Source organism: Mus musculus, chromosome 17, assembly GCF_000001635.26.
Source record: "Mus musculus strain C57BL/6J chromosome 17, GRCm38.p6 C57BL/6J".
NCBI lineage: Eukaryota > Metazoa > Chordata > Mammalia > Rodentia > Muridae > Mus > Mus musculus.
Genome location: NC_000083.6, coordinates 78382877 through 78400586, shown reverse-complemented (window position 1 = coordinate 78400586; position 17710 = coordinate 78382877). Strand labels below are relative to the sequence as shown.

At 41.8% G+C, this 17710-nt stretch overlaps 1 protein-coding gene and 1 long non-coding RNA gene across 6 annotated transcripts in view; both read left to right on the top strand.

Annotated features, from left to right (window-relative positions):
• Positions 1–17710, top strand: part of Fez2 (fasciculation and elongation protein zeta 2 (zygin II)) — a 48941-nt gene that overhangs the window by 17566 nt on the left and 13665 nt on the right. For 3 of the 5 annotated variants that reach the window (NM_001285949.1, NM_001285946.1, NM_199448.3), the window contains exon 6: positions 15768–15843. In NM_001285949.1, coding sequence (NP_001272878.1) covers positions 15768–15843 — 76 coding nt within the window. Of the gene's footprint in view, positions 1–13515; positions 13597–15767; positions 15844–17710 lie in introns of all 5 variants that reach the window. The other 2 variants (NM_001285940.1, NM_001360407.1) reach the window with 1 other exon arrangement.
• Gm32336 lies at positions 262–4266 on the top strand. The gene is made up of 2 exons (XR_385776.2): positions 262–402; positions 2828–4266. It is a non-coding gene; the product is annotated as a predicted gene, 32336 (long non-coding RNA).

Genomic DNA, 17710 nt, shown 5'->3' with positions numbered 1-17710 from the left:
GCTCCAGCAGCACAGCTGGCCAGCGGGGGGTCTGGCAGGTCGAACCTGTGCAGAGTGTGGAGCCTCTAGCCAGAGCACCACGAGGACAATGTCTTCAAGCAAAGAGGACTGGCCAGTGGGCACTCCTTACCACATCACAGTGATAGTAGAGATCAGTTTGTCTGGTTTGCTTATGAGTGGTTCTGTTTTCTTGTGTGTGCTTAGCTCTGGGGGTTGTATTATAAGCAGTGAAGAGAGTCCTCTTAGAGGTAGCTGAGAACTGTGCTCAACCTAAATGTAAACACGTTCCTGCTGACTCATCAGAGGGTGTGGGTGGCAGCTGTGTGACATCAGCCACTTGGCTGTGGATTACTGACAGGGAGAGCATATGGGAATATTTGAAACCTCAAGCCTTCATAAAAGGTATTTTGTTTTCTAAAGTGATTTCATTGGTTAAACTTCATCATAAATATTATCAGTCAGTTCTCTACCATTTTTTCTGTGACCAGTTGGGGTACTGTATAGTTCCACCCTCACTTCATATGTGAACAAATGTTGATTCTGTTTTTAGACTAGAAAGGTTGGGTAAATTGATCCATTTTTCTAAAGTGAACATTTTTGTCAATCACAATATAATGTAGTAATGCATGTCAAAAACCTTAGGGTTCAAAGTAATAGAAGTTCTCTCTTTGATGACGTCTTGAATTATTCACCAGAGAATGAAATCTCATTGGCAGACGTTGATAGGATTCTAGGAAGAGAATCCAGGTGTTAGGTAGCTGGGTCCCCAGTGTGTGGGTAGTACATAATCATACATACCATGCACTCCATGCACTCCATTAGCCATATGGCCAATAACACGAATAAATTCACTCTCTTACTCTGATGCCTACTTGTAGAATTCTAGAAAGAATAGAACTTATAAGTTCATGTTGAAGGATCCTGATGAATTTAGTCTTTGAAAACACCAATGGGAAGAATGTCTGTTTAGTCATTTCTAGTGATCATAAGGAAGGAAAAGCATTTGTCTGACTATACTGTCCTGGAACATTTATTTTAAAATATCAAGGATAATATTTTCATTTGCATGTAGTATTTTAATAAAAATATACCTTTTAAGTTGCCTATTATGGTAGTAGGATTAAGTGAAATGCTTAGTTGGTAAATCCTAGCATGGTTGGTAATTTCTCCATAACCGGTGTTAGGGATTAGATGCAAATCCTCTATTTGTTGGTGTTAACACTTGGCTGAGAAAAACAAATTTATCCCTAGAGGGGTTTAAAGACTTCTTTCTGTAATTCCCGTATAAATAGGGTTAGCATGGTTCCATTGTGTAGTTTTGTACAGTATTTATACTGAGAATTGGATTTGTTAAGACGGGGGGGGGGGAGGTGTTATAGTTAAACCTTTATTGGTCTTGAAATAGAGTCATACAAAACTCCATTTATTTATTTATTTTTTTATAATATTTGAGCTCATGAAGTTGCTTCCTGGTCCTGATTCACTATTTGTGTTAAAAACTTCAACCAGGACAGTAATGGCATGGCTCAACTCTGGCACTTGTTTTCTATGTCTTATTTTAGCTCAAATGCCAGAGAAAAACAGTCCCGTCTGTAACACAGACAGCCAGAACCTGGTGATTTTGAAGATAGTTATAGGTGGTGCAGAAGAAGTCTAAAGTGAAGCGGCCATTTGGGTAAATGGATTGCTAGAGGAATTCCTTCTCCGATGCTTTATGTAACATGTGGTTGGGGCACATAACTCACTAAGTGTACCGTCATCAGCGATACCAGTTCAAAACCTGGTCCTTCCATGTACATGTGTGCATTGCTTGTTTTTCCAGAGACATCACTGTTTCCCCTCCCTCCAGTGCATTTGAACGGTCTCTTGGACGTGGAATAACTTGTTTTTGTTTTTAACAGTGCTTTGAAACATAACCACTGATAGTTGGTGTAATAGTATTTCTATAATGACCAACTTGCTCTCTTGAGTTCAGATGATGGACTCTGATGAAATATCTGACGGGGAATAGATCAGGGTTAAACTGTCCAGCTGTTGTCTTTCAGCATGTTTTGTTTCAAACATTTGCCCAAGAAAAAAATTGGGGGAAGTGTTAGGGCTGCTGTCTAGAGAGTTAGAATATTTTATCCGGGCATAAGATTGCAATAAATAGTAATGGGAATAATGCACGTCTTGTAAAAGTGAAATGTTACCTTAGTTTGAGTGTTAAATTTTAAAGTAGCAATATATATGAGGTAAGGTATGGCAGTGTGCATTCATTTGGCAAGTTTGTGGAGTATTCCTTGTTCCAGGCACTGTTCAAGTTACAGTGGGGACTAAACCAGGCCAGACTTATGCATTGAGCACAGATTTTAAGAGGGAAGAATAATAGAAACAACCAGCCAACAAATAAACAGACAAAAGTAATGATTGGCCTTAAATGAAACAGTGCTGACTGAGAGAGTCGAGCTGCTGCCGAGCCACTGTGGATGTGGTCGTTGCTTCTCTGCTGTGCTTCTCAGGGATTGGCAGAGGTTTGTCAGCCCCTCTCCCAGTCTCAGGTTGGAAGGATTGTAGAAGAGTCAGTCTTGGGGCAATGCACTTGGGACAGCAGAGGGACAAAGCAGCTGCTGCTTTGTCTTGTCTTGAGCACCTGATGCAGCACGTGGGTGGTAGAGGCTGGCCTGGTGGTGGCGATCAGAAGCCTGGGTGAAGCCATGCTCCTTTATATTGCACCATACTTTGCTGCAGCAGACCTCCCTCACCTGACTCTTTTCCCTCCCCTTCCTGTTTGTGTTTTTAAACTCATCCTTCAAAATTATGGTCAAGCATTGCCTTCCTTTCTTAGAACCTTCTTTGCGGATTCCTCCTTCAACCCAGAATGGACTAGATTCCTCCTCTCTTGGGGTTCGTATGATGCCTTTTAATTATTTCTAGCAGCACTGAAATAATAATCTTGTGTGTTTGTGTGCCCATCTCTGTGTTGCTTTCTTGAAGATAGGAAATTTAACTTTGCTTCCTTGGTATTTTTTAGGTCCAGTATACAGTACCTAGTGCATTTCTGTTGGATAAATAAAAGATTAATGATCTATATTTGTGTCTTGAATCTTTGTGTCAGGTGACATCTCCACAGAGGCTAAGTAGCATATTAATCAAGGGTCCTGGGCTAAGAATCTTTGAATCTTGTCCTGCCACTATGGATGTAGAGACTTTTGAGTTTCAGATTAAATGATATACTATGTCTAAGATTAGCATATACCAGGGGTAATGTTAGTTATTGTATATGACCACCTGCTTCCTTAACATTCTGCTCTGAGATATCTCATAGGAATCTGACATTTATATGTGAAACCATGATTAGTGTAACTAGTTGATTCACTCAGACTCATTGAAATGAATAGAATTTCTAGGTCTTCACATTGGTAACAATATTAGAGAGACTGTTTGCCTGTACATCCCAGAAGCAGAGGTTTGATTGGCCTTTTAAATTGTACTGATCTGGTAGGAAAGCTGAGGTGTGATCTATTTGTATCCCTTCCTGTGTTGCCGATGATGCTATAATTGAAATGGTTTTTATATGTATATATGAGGTGCAAATTCTTCAGCTACTGCAGTCCCATGTTGTGTTGTAGTCATTGGCTCCAACCTCCATTTCTTCACAGTACAGGCTCCTGAAGGGCTCGTTTGCAGTTTATCAGTGCCTCACCCACCTCTAGTGGATGCAGATTGACTCCCAGAAGGCTTGGATTTTATATTTGAATTAATATTATTCCCCCAGGATTTTTTTTTTTGGGCTGTTGGTGGTGGAGTAGGAGAACCAGGCTCCTATTTATATCAGACATTTTCACAGATCATTAACTTTTAGAGGCAGTTCCCTTGGGTACAAAAACAAGTTGAAATATTCCAGGATATGTTTTAATTCAGTTGCTCCTGTACATAACAGAATTATCTCAAGTTTGAAAGACACTGTTGTTTACCTGCCTCTGTCATTGTGTGGATGAAAAAGGACATACCCTTTCAGAATCATGACTCTGGTTCACAGGACAGGTGGGAGGTGCCTTATTCTCAGTCTTTGGCTGCAATGATATGACTCTTGATATCTTTTTTTACTTGGCCTAATCACTTAGAACTTTCTAGAGAGTTTAGAGTCTTATGACTCTCAACACAATCAAAGATATATTAACTGGTATCACTTGGAAAGCTTGCCTCTAATGATTTTTTTTGGGTGATTAGCAAGTGGTAACTTATAAATTCTAGAGAAAGCAGGAAACTTGATTGTAAAAAAAATATGACCCTACATAACTGCTTTTGAAGTTGAGAAGATGACTGTCTAAAGGTGGGGAAGAGCTAGAGAGATGAAAGCAGCTCTTCCTTGGAAGAGCTCAATGGAAGAAGTTCTTCCTTGGATGTGTTTTCACCCATAGATGCATTGCTTTGTTTCGGATGCACCTCTTCTTAGGACTGATGGCCAGGTTACTTTGTCTCTTCTTGTCTTGCTAGAGCACCCCCAGTGATAGTTTTCCATTTACTCTTGTTCAAAGCTGACATTAAGGTAAGAGAATTTTGTTTTCATTTAAACAGTCACTATTAGATCACTTAGAAGTTATTTTAATTCTAGTTCTCAGCCTAAAAGGTATATTCTGACATATCCACTTGAAACTTTGGCTTTTTTTCTTCTTTTCTAAAGAAAAATAAATGTACCAGGGACTCCTTTTCTCTTTCTTTAATTTGGAATTTCTAAATCGAACCTTTTCGAAGGTAGCAAAGCAAATTACTACTGTCCCAAATTCCTTCTCTGTTTATTTTATAAATAAAGTTTTATTGAAACACAGCCATATCCATTCATCTTCTTAGCACCTGTGACTGTTTTTATACTGTGGAGACAGAGTTAAAGAGATTCACTGGAGGCTGTGTGGCCAGCAAAGCCTAAAATACTTACTTTCTGACCTTTTACAGAAACAGCTGGCCAGCTCCTGATTTAAATTGAGTATACTTAATTTAAATTGAGTATACTTAACACCCCAATGATCTCTTTGACCCCCAAGGGCATTCCATGCATGTGGTGCACATGCATACATGCAGGCAAGATATGCATATACATAGAATAAAAAGAAATCTTTTCTAAAATTTAGAGGGAAATGTAAACTCAATTTGGATTTGAATGGACAGACCACAACATACAAGTCACATAAAATGTTGCCGTGTTCTGTCCTAAGAGTTTGTCATTTAGAACTTCTTCAGTAGCCTGAGTTTAGCTTATAAGATGACTGTGCATTGACCAATCTTCAAGCCTCACATGCTCCTGGCCCAACAAGAGACCTTTGTTCTGTGTCTAAGCTAGAAGCTAAGCAAGGGACTTAGTAGGTAGACCAGTTGTCTCTAGTTTGGAAATGAATAAAAGGAATAGCTATGCTGGATGCTGTCTGGGCACGGTTTTCCCACATAGTGGTAGAAGATGATTTAACAGAAAATGAGTGGAGAAGGTACTGATCCATCCTTTCCTTTTTAAACAGTTCTCTGTGAAAGAACAGATTTGTCCTCAAATGCAAATATTAATACATTTTCAACAATAGTTTGTGGATGATAATTGGTGGTATTTCTTTTCTCCCTTTTTCCCTTTTTCTTTCCCTCCATCCTCCTAGTCCTCCTTTCCTCTCTCTTTCCTTCCCTACCCTTCTTCTTCTTTTCTTCCTTGCTTCCTTGGGATTAAGCCTAGGGCTTCACACATGCCAGGCAGGGGCTGTACAGCTAAGTTTTACTCCCAGCTCCATGCTTTCCTCTATTGTGAAGAATATCTCCTAAAAATTAGAATTAGTATTTATTTGCTTTGGAATAATTCAAGTTTTCAAACTTGGATATATTGGCTTTTGAAAAGAAACTTCTGGTGGAATTCTCTTAAACTTTATAATTCACATTGAGACCATTTGATTTTCTTAAAGGATCGAAACAAGGTATCACTTTTACATCTTTTTGTCTGTTTTTTCAGATGGTCTCCCTATAGCCCTAGCTGTCCTGGAGCTCTCTTAAGTAGATCAGGCTGGCCTCAAACTCACTGAGATCCTCCTGCCTCTGCCTCCCAAGTGCTGGGGCTAATGGTGTGGGCAACCACACTCAGCTCTGTGTTCACAGCTCAGGCAGTATCTGCTCTGCGTGTTTTTACTTTGTAAGCTTTGTACTATTGTTTTTCATTCATTCCTCATACCTTTCTAATGCTTTTTGCTTAATTTTAAGAACTTTGTTTTACTGAAAATTAAAACTACTATTCAATAAATTAGTACTTGATGATTGTCAAATTATCTAATTGGATGTGATTTATGGGGAATGGTAATTATGTTTTTAAATTAAATTAAATTAAATTATTTTAAAATTATGTGTATGTTTTGCACCACTTCAGTGCCTGGTGCCGACCCACAGAGGTCAAAAAAGTGTCATGTCCCCTGAAACTTGATTTTTTTTTCCCCCCGAGACAGGGTTTCTCTGTATAGCCATGGCTGTCCTGGAACTCACTTTGTAGTCTAGGCTGGCCTCGAACTCAGAAATCCGCCTGCCTCTGCCTCTGCCTCCCGAGTGCTGGGATTAAAGACCTGCGCCACCACCACCTGGCTCTGAAATTTGATTTACAGAGGGTTGTAAACCACTATGGGTTACTGGGAATAGAACTCAGGACCTCTGGCAGAGCAGCCAGTGCTCTTAACCAGTGAGCCATCTCTCCAGCCCTGTTTCACCCTCCCTTGAATTCCCCAAGCATAAGAATGTTAATGGCAGGAGGGCAGATGAGAATAACTTAAAAACAAAAAGTAGATGAAAAAAAGTAGATGAAAAGCTTCCCTTAGTTTTTTTTAACCTTTTATTTATTTATTTTTCCTAACACAGCTTGGTACTATAAGTTTGGAAGCTGCTCTCCCTAGTTAGAGACCTGTGTGGGTCGGTTCATATGAGGCCTGGAGCAGACACTCAGGCAGAAGTAACTCCAGTCTCCTGGCCTCCATCTTCGCTTTGCTTTCCCCTGTGTTAGATATGCTCATGGTTTGTTTGTGAAACTAGTTGAGCTGGTGAGATGTCCTACATAGAAAGAGTTGCTCTAGAGAACCATGGAAAGTTCTGGACAAACTCCCACGTCATGGCTTGTTCTTACTGCTTTTGAGTTTGCAGAAACTTCTCAGATTCTCTATGCTGAAAGACCTTCACAGCCTTAGCTGATTTCTAGATCTTGTTGTAGATTATTTCTTTCCGTGGTCTTCAGTTTAGTCTGCTGTGGCCTGCAGTCAGGAGCCCAGTGTTTCTCAGTTATCATTTTGTTTCTATTTGGACAACGTGATGCAGTTTCTGCTCTTCTGGACCAATGTAAAAGGATGTCATGGTTGCTTTTGGAAATGATGGCTAAGTGTTATTCCAGCACCCCATTTAAATGAATAGAGTCCAGACTTTTTAAAAAAAAAATTGATCTTTTCTAAGCTCATTGCTGAGTTCTGCCTGTGCATTACTTCATTTTAAACTGCACAACAGCCCCAGAAAGAATATTAACAGTATTCTTATTGCCTAATCTTGAATAAGCACGTTAGGTCTACAGGAGCCTTAGCTCAAAGAACTAGCAGGCACAGAGAGGAAGCATGGTGAGGGGTATTTAGAAGGGGTGGAGAATTCTCCAGAGGTGCAGAGCTCTCTAAAGAGAAGAGCCAGGAATGGCTTGGCTTTCCTTCCTTTGAGCCACGCAGGCAGGTTGTGCTCTGGCTCGGAGCTCTAACCTCCTTTATCTTTTAGATCTTGCTTACACTGTGTTTGTTGCTCCTGGTTTTGTCTGAAAAAAAAATTCCAGAGAATGGATGCTTTTGAGATTCTTAATTCATACCCTTGCCAGGGAAGGAAATTCTCAGAGGCAACTGAATAGTGACTGAAGGCTCTGGATTCTATGTCAAATAACCCCTTCCTTCCCCAGGCCTTGCTACACGACTTTGGTATTTTGTCTGTAGCAAGGGCAATAATAAGGCAAATACTGTAATGCTGAATCACCTTCCTGCCTATATAAGGGTTCACGCAAAACATTCCATTCCGAGCAGGACATTTTGTGGAACTTCGAACTCCTTCCTGAAGATGCCATGGGAGATAGCGTAGAGCCAGAGCTTCTCACTGTGTCACTTCTGTATTGGGCCATTTGGATTTTCTGCTTTTTGAGTGGGAATGCCAAATTGAACGGAAGGAAAACTGGCTTCTGGCACTCCTAATATTTTCATTAATCTTAATGATTCATTTTGATTAAAACATAACAGATCTCCAGCATTCTTCCTGTCTTTCGGTATTTATGGCCTTGAGACTTAGCAGCCAGTGCCTTGACATGTCTGTGGCCCCTCATTTTGATAAATGGTGAGCAGAGAAACGCCCCTTACTCCCCTCCCCACTTTCTCCCTCTCACTTACGAAATTTCTGTGGAAAGAATCCTTACTCTGGGCCAGGTTAGCACCCTAACCGCTGATACTGCCTCTGCTCTCCAGGTTGTAAGTGTAGCATTGCTCGGTGACATGATGCTTTCAAAAAGTCTTTCTCATTTGTCTTTGAAGTTTTATCTTCTAAAATTAATTTTATCCAAAAATGTGGTGTTTTTTTTTAAGATTTATTTATTTATTTATTTATTTATTTATTTATTATATGTAAGTACACTGTAGCTGTCTTCAGACACTCTGGAAGAGGGAGTCAGATCTCATTACGGGTGGTTGTGAGCCACCATGTGGTTGCTGGGATTTGAACTTCGGACCTTTGGAAGAGCAGTCGGGTGCTCTTACCCACTGAGCCATCTCACCAGCCCCTATTTTGTTTTTTAAATGATGGAACAGTTGTGAGGCAGGCTCTATCCTTGTTCTGTGGAGATCTTTCCACTCCCCCTCCCCCCCCCCCTTGCTGCATTCTCTGTCTTCTGCCTCCCCGACTTCTGCTGCTCCTTGTTATCAGCCTGGTGTTTAGCTGTGAGTTGCTAGTTGCTGCATCTCTTTATGAATCATGCCATTGCAGTATTTTGCCTGCCTTTGTTAATCTCCTGTTGATTTCCAAGATTCGATTCCTTAGTGGAAACGTCCAGAACTCCGTGCTTCACTCCTTTGATCAATAATTTTGTGTCCCATCATGCCACCATTCTCTGCTCACTCTTAGATGACTTTTTTCTTTTGGGTCATTTTTCTTTCTTTTGTCTAAGAAGAAGAGGCCTTGCTATATATATGGTAAACATTTTCCAGGTTCAGAGGCGCTTGACTTCTGGTGTTAAGGGTGTCACACCCAGAGTGTAGCAGGTAAATTTACAAGCTCTTCCTATGACCCAGGTCACTGTGACAGAGAGATGCAGGCGTCCCTGTTTCTCTCTTGAAAACAAACTTGTTTCTTCATAAGGAAAGAAAGCCGTAGCAGTAGACCATTGACGTTTCCTCTATACACTGCTGTTATCTTAGGTCAGTTACAGCCTCATGGTTATCTGATGGTCAATTTGTGTGTGTAGCTTTGGTTTGATGTGCCTTCTTAAAAAATAACATATCTTTTTGGCTGAGGGAATTTGTGTGTTCATAGACTGTTTAAATCTGACGTCCTTCAGGCTCTCTCTCTTGAACATCCTGAAGACTCAGGCCTCAGTAGGCGAGTCACGGTGCTCACCACACACCATGGCAGAACTGGAAGGAGACCCAGATCCCTGATTTGGAGTCTGGCTTTTTGCTGCGCAAGGTGACATTACATTTTTTTTTCCGGTTTCCAGATACTTTTGACTGACTGGCACATGGCTCCTGGATTCATGTAGAAATCTGCACCTATTTTACCAACATGCGTAGGGATTGCTCTAGCAGAGTGGTTCTCAGTTGGTGGGTTATGGCCTTCTAGGGTCTTGAACAACCCTTCCACAGGGGTTGCCTAAGATCAGCTGCATAAAGAGATTCATATTGTGATCCATGACAGCACAATTTCAGTTCTGAAGTAGCAACAAACATAGTTTTATGGTTGGGGGTCACTACAGCGTTGAGGAAAAGGTCCCAGCAGTTGGAAAGTTGAGAACCACTGCTATCCACTGCTGTAGAGTCTTGTGGCTTAGCCCATCCCTTAGGTCCTCATATGATGTGGACAAGGCTGTGCTTTTAGGGACATAAACGTGTACATGATCTGACTGTTTCTGTTGAATTCATGAAAAATTGATCTAATAAATCTCTCTGTGCCCCCACCCCAGTCTATCTTTCTTCAGATATTGTGCCCTGCATCTCCCACTAAAAATACGGTGAATGGCTGGGCACAGTAGCTTTTGGCATGTGCCTGTTGAGCTGATCCCTCAGAATCTACAGGAGAATGGCTTGAGCCCAGGAGTTTGAGGCTAGTCCTGACAGTGCACCAAGACCCTTTCTTAGACAGAGATGGTCAGACAGGCAAACACACACACACACACACACACACACACACACACACACACACACACCACACACACACACAGTGTGATAGTTGAAAAAGTGTCTACAGATAGTCCATGGGACAAAGTGTGGTTGAAATCGTGAGAACACTAGGCAGAGACAGTCAGATACTTGACAATGAAGAATCTAGAGAAAAGGGCTGGGGAACAGTGATTCATGGAAATCTCAGAGGGATCTTAAGTGTCTTTGGACTTCAGTGTCAAAGAAGATGAGTCTGGGGAAAGCGGGTTGAGGATTCATCACTAAGACACCAAGAGAAAGATGCCAGGAGTGAGGGAGGGGAGAAAATTGTGACTGAGTGTTTCCAGGGCGTCCGGTGTTCATAGTGGCAGGAGTACTTAGTTCTCAGCCACAGCTGTTAACTAGTTTCTGTGTTGTGTTCTCTCTCCCTCTCCCCCTCCCTCTTCCTCCCTCCTCCACATTCACATGAATATATGTATATATGTCTATATCCCTAGAGTCTCTTGACTGTCTATTTAGAGGATATTCTGCAGTGATGCAAGGTGAAGTAGAATCTTGCCGTCTGCCACATCGTTTCTCTGGTTTGGCTGATGGCTGGGGAGTGCTTATGGGCAAGGGGCCCTTGGCTGTGGCTACCAGTCCAAGCCCAGCAGTGGATCTGTTGAGAAACTTGAACTTCAGCTTCTCCTGCAAGCATCAGTAGATGTTTTTGTGTTTTCCAGGTTGCTCTATTAGGAAGCCTGGGGTCGCCTTTTTACTTCTTTCTCCCAGGCTAGAATTCCGATGGCGTGAACGTCATCTTTCACAAACAGCCAAGTTTCTTGTAGTTGAGATAGTTCAGACATGTTCACATCTGTGTGCTTACGCAGGAAGACTCAAGTTGCATATGCATCTTATAACTGTGCATTGGCCTTCTTTTTTTCTTTTTGTTTTTTTTTCTTCTTCAATGATTCTAATTAGCTTTTTGACTGGGAAAATTAAGCTAATGAATTTGGAGTGTACTTTCCAAATAGTTTTCTTGTGTGAGTTCTGACTTCTTCATCCAGCTGAGATTTTTGAGTCTGCATCTAGCTTTATCATTTTCTCAGATAATAGAGCCAGGTAATACAGACTGAAAGCAAGCATTTTTTTTCTTGTCATTTTCCAAGGGAATGTAGTTAACTAACAAGCTGACTTGTTTACTTGAAAATCATCTTTTATTGCTGGCTCTGGAGCCTGTGATGTCATCTCTTTGGATAACCTGTTTTACAAACAAGGAACAAATGATAAAATGTGGTGTGTGAAGAATCTACAGAGATAGTTATGCTATGTAGGTTTTTCTTGTAAAAGCAGTCTCTTCCATCCAAAGTAATAGTTATATTCTCAGCAGAGTGAGGAACCAGGGCAATCTCTTGGCCAGGCCATTGGTTCTTGCCAACATAAAACTGTGTATGGGTTTGGGTCTGGGAAAGGCGGGGCACGAGGGTAATGGAGAGGGAGGGGCTTGCAGAATAGCTCCCACAAGGCCAGTGTGGGCACGCTCAGATTTCCAGCAGTGCTGTTGGTTGCCTAGTGTGGCTGGGCCAGAGACTAGTAGCCTGCTCCCTTCAGGATAGCCCTTTTTGTATTTCTCAGCTCTTTGTTAATCAGGATTTCTTTACACTCTTAACGTTTATTGAGAGCCTCAGAGGGCACTCATACATAATTGAATTGGTCAATATTTACTGTATTAAAAGTAAACACGAATAAAAGATTAATTCATTCAAAGTATCAAAGTTCAATGATTAATTCTTATATAAATGGTAAGTTTTAATAGGCTATAACTTTAAAGGTTGGTTAGAGAAGTGTCATTGGTGTTTGTTTTTGTCAGTCTTGTTGATGTACGGCACAGTTGAAGGACATGAGCCTCGGCTCCGCCTCTGCATTCAGTCTGCCCTTTGGAATGTTACACTGTACACTGGGACAGTCTGAGTGAACTGGAGTGTGTATATGGCCAAAGTACATGATGCACTTGAAAGACATGGTATGAAGCCTAACACTATGCTCAATCACAACAATAATAAATTTAAAAAGAAGACAAGCCATATTTTAATAATGTTAAGATAAGTTTGCGTTCCTGCTCCTCTAGAATCTCAGTGACTCTCAGATTGTGCCTGGGCCACACTTTGCGATCACTGGGACTAATGTATACGTTGTCTGAGAGCAGAGAGCATTTCTGTAGCGTTCTTAGGACCTGGAGAATACCTTTACATCCACTCCTTCAGCGTGCTTACTGGTTCAGCTTTCCCCCTAACATTCCAGGGACAAGCACCGTCTGGTGACTCAGAGTGCAGCTTCCTCCTCGGGAGCCTTTCCTTCAGTTAGTCAGGCTGTGAGAATCTCTGCTGCCTTTGACTCGGCTGCTAGCTGGGTGCCAGCGTGCCCCTTGATGATGCGTGTGACTGCAGGCTGGGTGCAAATCAAGATAAGTCACCGAAGGGGAAGAGACAGTCTCACTTGAGTGCAGAGAGTGAATTCTAGGAAGTCTTGGAGGTTGCCAGGAGAACTAAGTTGTAATTGTTTTCTAGAAACAGAGTGAGTATGTTTTCGGGGGTAAATTGGTATCCATGCTGCTCCCCAGGCAGCCTAAGCCGAGAATTCACATTCTCGGTAGCAAGGCAACGGCAGGTGCCTGGAGAGCAAGTGGGAACAGTCGCTAGTCTGAAAATGTCAGGTTCATCTTCCCCAAACTGATGGCGGAAAGATGTACGCTTCAGCTCAGAACAGGCGCGTTGCGAAGGATTAGGCGTTCAAGCTTCCGATAGATAAAGAGTAAACAAGCGGTATCAAAAGGTATCTCAAGGATTGTGCGGTAAACTGTTTAATAAAGTAAGGGTACAGCTGATGTTTGCAACAATTGGAACAAATCTATTAGTTACAGCGGGGAAGCTCTCTGTGGGGATAGTGGCTTACAAACAGTTGGCTCTGCATTGGACTCACGCCGGAATGGAAGTGAAAGCGGTCTCTAAACACCATGATTCTGTCTGCTGTCTGAGAGTGAGTGATCGTGGCATTTTCTAACTGCTTGTCTGTTGGGCACAGAAAGACATCGCGGAACACTCCACTAATAGTCTCTGAACTTCTCTCTCTGTCCTGTTCTTCCTGGGCCATGTCCTGCTGCCTTTAGCGCTTCAGCATGGAAGGGATCTCAAATGTCATTCAGAATGGCCTCCGCCACACCTTTGGAAACTCAGGCGGAGAGAAACAGGTGCTCCGTTTTCCTTCTTTTCCTCACCCTCTGCTTGCTCCTGTGCTCTGCGAGGGCCCTGAAAGTTGTCACTTTTACTAATTGACTGAGAGCATGGGTGGAAGGGGAGGGCTGCAGGTTCATTCTGTCTGTGTCTGAACCGAGATGGACAGAATCTGCCTTTGGGGAGAAAGCGTTGGGATTGGACAACAGACCGATTGCATCCTTAAGCAGGTTTCAGGGCCCCGTTTTCATGCCCACCTTTAACAAATAGATGTTAATAAACTGACGTAATGGCTTGCATGATCGTGAAAACAACTGAACTGGAACATGATACATTGCTGCTAAAATTTAGAAAAGAAGATCTCATTTCGAGGAGAATGTGGCCAGAGCTTTGTTACCTTTGAGATTAGAGTCTTAGGTAAAAAATATGCAGCGAGCAGATCTTACCTCTTTTATCTGACGTTGGGCGTTTTGTATGGTGAGCCAGCTCAGTCGTCAGCCTAGTGAGGAGTAAGACGACGACGTCATGGATGCAGAATTATATGCTGTGAGATGCGTAGTCAGATGTGTCGCAACTTGGTTTGTATTTAGGGTTTTACATAATTCAAAGGAGGGTCACGAACATGGGAATGTATATATTGGTGAATGTATTTGAAATCATCTTCCACTATTTGAAAATTCTACCTGACTGAGACACTCTTGTAGGCCAGGTCCTGGCTGAATAAGAAGGTGCGCCACTGTAAGATGTAGGAAGTCCAAATGCCTAGAGATTCTTCAGGGTTAGTTTTTTGTGTATCACTCAAGATGGGAAAGAGTTGGTATTAGAGAGGGCAGCTTCACCCTGACATTCACAGCTGATAGGGAGGCCCCTTGGGGATGGGTGAATTCTAGTTGTTATTCCGTGCCCCTTGCCTCCGTCAACCTGCAGGATGGAAACATAACCTCCAGGTGATATGGCTCATGAGGAGGTGGCCACGGGCCAAGGCATAGATTCCTGATGTTTCTTCACATGGCTTGGCACCATGAGTAAAGGCTCAGTTGGGCACATCATTGGCATTTATGGGATTTTTAAGAATATATATATAAAGAAAGATACTTGGGTGTACAGTTGAGCCTCACCGGGAGAATGTGGGGCCCTGAGATTTAAAAAGTTGAACAGCTATTTTTTACTATTGTTTGAGCCCTATTGTTAGTAAAAATAACAACTTTTACTATTGTTATTGTTTGTTTAGCAACTTTTTCTACCTTAATTTTTTTAGTTATTTATAGAACCATATAGTCTGTGGGGATTAGGAACAGAGAATGAATTTGTAGGACAGGCTTGAAGAAGCTCAAGGACAGTGTAGGACACTAAGTTTCTATGTGAGCTTTTGCAAGCTGCTCTGAGCTGTAGAATAGAGGGCTCTAGACAGTTGTTTCTGGAGCATACTTTCAGGAGATTTTTCTTTTCCTTTTTGAAATTTTTAAACCTAAGTGTGATAATCATGAGTGTTTAGAGAGAGTGAATTGGTTGGACAATTTGTCACAGATTCAGAGATTATTTTTATTATTCATTTACCTTTTTGGCCATTCTTTCTCAATTATCTAATCTCTAATATCTAAGGTCACTTATATGTACTAACAACCACTTAACATACTAATTTTGTTTCAGTAATTGTTTGGGAAGTAAGTCTTTGTTATCAGTGTCTCGAAGAAATTGGTTTGTGTCTGAAACATTGTCGTGTTATTCAAGTTGACTGCTGTTTTCAACCGGAATAAGAATGGCCTTAAAGGGAATGATTTGACGGCCAGAGATTATTATTTGTATATATTGTTAAAACTATGATGTTAGTTTAATGACTGTTCTGAAAGTATGTTGAAAAACATGCAAGTAAAGTGCTAGATAAGACTCATTAGAAATGAGCAAATGAGCCGGCTGTCCTCAGCACTCACCCCGTGAGCAAGCGTTCAGGGACTGAGCTGTAAGAAGGCCTTACTTATGCCGACAGGAGACTTATACACAGCAGGCAGGATTGAGGAGAAAAATGAGCCCCAGAGGAAAGACTCGGACCTCGGGGATGGCTGTCTATGCCCATGTGCCCACCTCCAAAGCAGCCCTACTTCTGTAGAAAGTAGATCTAGGGAGTGTATTGCTGTGAACATAAATTAACTCAGGCCTGAATGATTTTTTTTTTCTTTTAACTTGGCAGTATCTGACGACAGTCATCCCTTACGAGAAGAAGAGTGGCCCGCCGTCCGTGGAAGATCTTCAGATACTAACCAAAAGTGAGCGAAGGCAAATCTAAACAACTCCTCATTTGACATGTGCTGATTCCTAAGCTCTCGGGTTTAGTTCTGAAGTTTATTTTTATTTTGTCAGTGTAGGTTGGTCAATGGTGGATGCCACCCTGATTCTTATGACAGTGAAGTAAATAGCTATCATATCAAATGGAGTGCCGAGTTGAGTGTTGTTTGAATTCTTTCCCTTAAGTTTTGAAATATTTGTGAGCTAAGTTTTTTTTTTGTTGTTTTGTTTTATTTTAGAAAACATGTAAGTTGAATCTCCATCATTATGCATGAGACCGTGTCTGTCTGTCACCGAGTAAAATGCTTTGTGGCTCTTATGCAACTTAGTGACAGACTAGGAGAGGGGTAGAGATGTAGGCTAACAGCTGCCTTTTGGGGAATGGGAAAGCAGAGGTAGCTGTTATAAGGCTGTCCTAAGTTGGCAGTGAGTCCTAAGAGCATGCATCTATCCAGCAAGCATTTCTAGGGTCGGCTGTGGGCCAGGCTGTTTTCTAGGTACATTAATGAACAAAGCAGACAGATACTCCTCCAGTATGTGGGGGTAAATTTAAAAAATGATTTGTGAGATTAATAAATATACGTAGTGTTGAGTATGTCTTAGGATAGCCATAAACAGCCACAGAAACCTGGCTGCTCTTTATTTTCAGGGGTATTCTTGGAAGTCACTTTCTCTCTCTTGGCAGCAATGGAATATTATAATAAAAATATTTTCTCAATTTATCCTATAGTAAATAAATTCTGTCTGATTCAGAGCAAGTCACAATCAGCTTAGCATGGGCTGGAGAGATGACTCAGTGGTTAAGAGCACTGGCTGGTGTAGAGGACCCAGATTCAATATCTAGCAACCACATGGCAGCTCACAACTGTCTGGAACTCTAATTCCAGGAGTTCTGACATCCTCTTCTGGCCTCCACAGGTGCCAGACACATATATGATATACAGATAACATCCTTATACCAAACAAGCAAACAAACACACAAGCACAGTTGCTGAAATTTCATAAACAGAGGAAGTGAAGAGATTGAGCCCCGCAATTTGGCTCCCATATGTAAGGCAGCACTGAGTGGGCTGAGGTGGGAGGACTGCCCTGAGATTCTGAGATGTGACCATCCTGGGCTACACAGAGTGAGACCCTGTCTCAAAAGAAACAAACAAAATAGAAAGGATTAGACTTGTTGACATTACTTCTAATTGTAAATTGTATGGTTTCTTATTAGAAGGAAATGTGTATCATGTGTGTGGATAATGTTAGTGACATACGGGCAGGAGGGACGGGCAGCTTCCTCTAAGCCACTCGCTGCCTGCTAACCTTGGTTCTTTATACTTTTTCATGGTGAGCAGTGCATGGAAAGTCTTATATTACCTTATGATATAGGTAAATCAAGGGATGTCAGTCAGTGTAAGATGAAGAAGCCAGAGCTCAGCTGGGTGGGTGGTCAGCCTTCTCATTTTCAGCAAGAGCTTGCACATTTGTGTGTGTCCAAGATCACATAAGATGGTTAGTTACAGGGCCGAGTCTCTTAATTCTTGGGCAGCTGCACCCTGAATGACCCCAGCTCCTGGAATGCCACTTTAGAGAGAAGTTAAAAAAAAACCAAATGCTGAAGCCTAAAAGCAGAAATGCCGAGCCTACTGATTGTCTAAAGAAGGGAGAGTAAATACCGCTTAGGCAACTGCAACTATCGAGCCCAGGAGCTGCAGCCCAGGGACGAGGCAGAGTCATTGAAGTTCCATGTCTAGAACACTCTTAGGTGATAGTTTCCTAGATGGACACAGTTGTTTTTGGAATCTTCTGGGCATCTTTGGATGACAGAATGACATCCACTCTAAGACAGCTCTGATGATG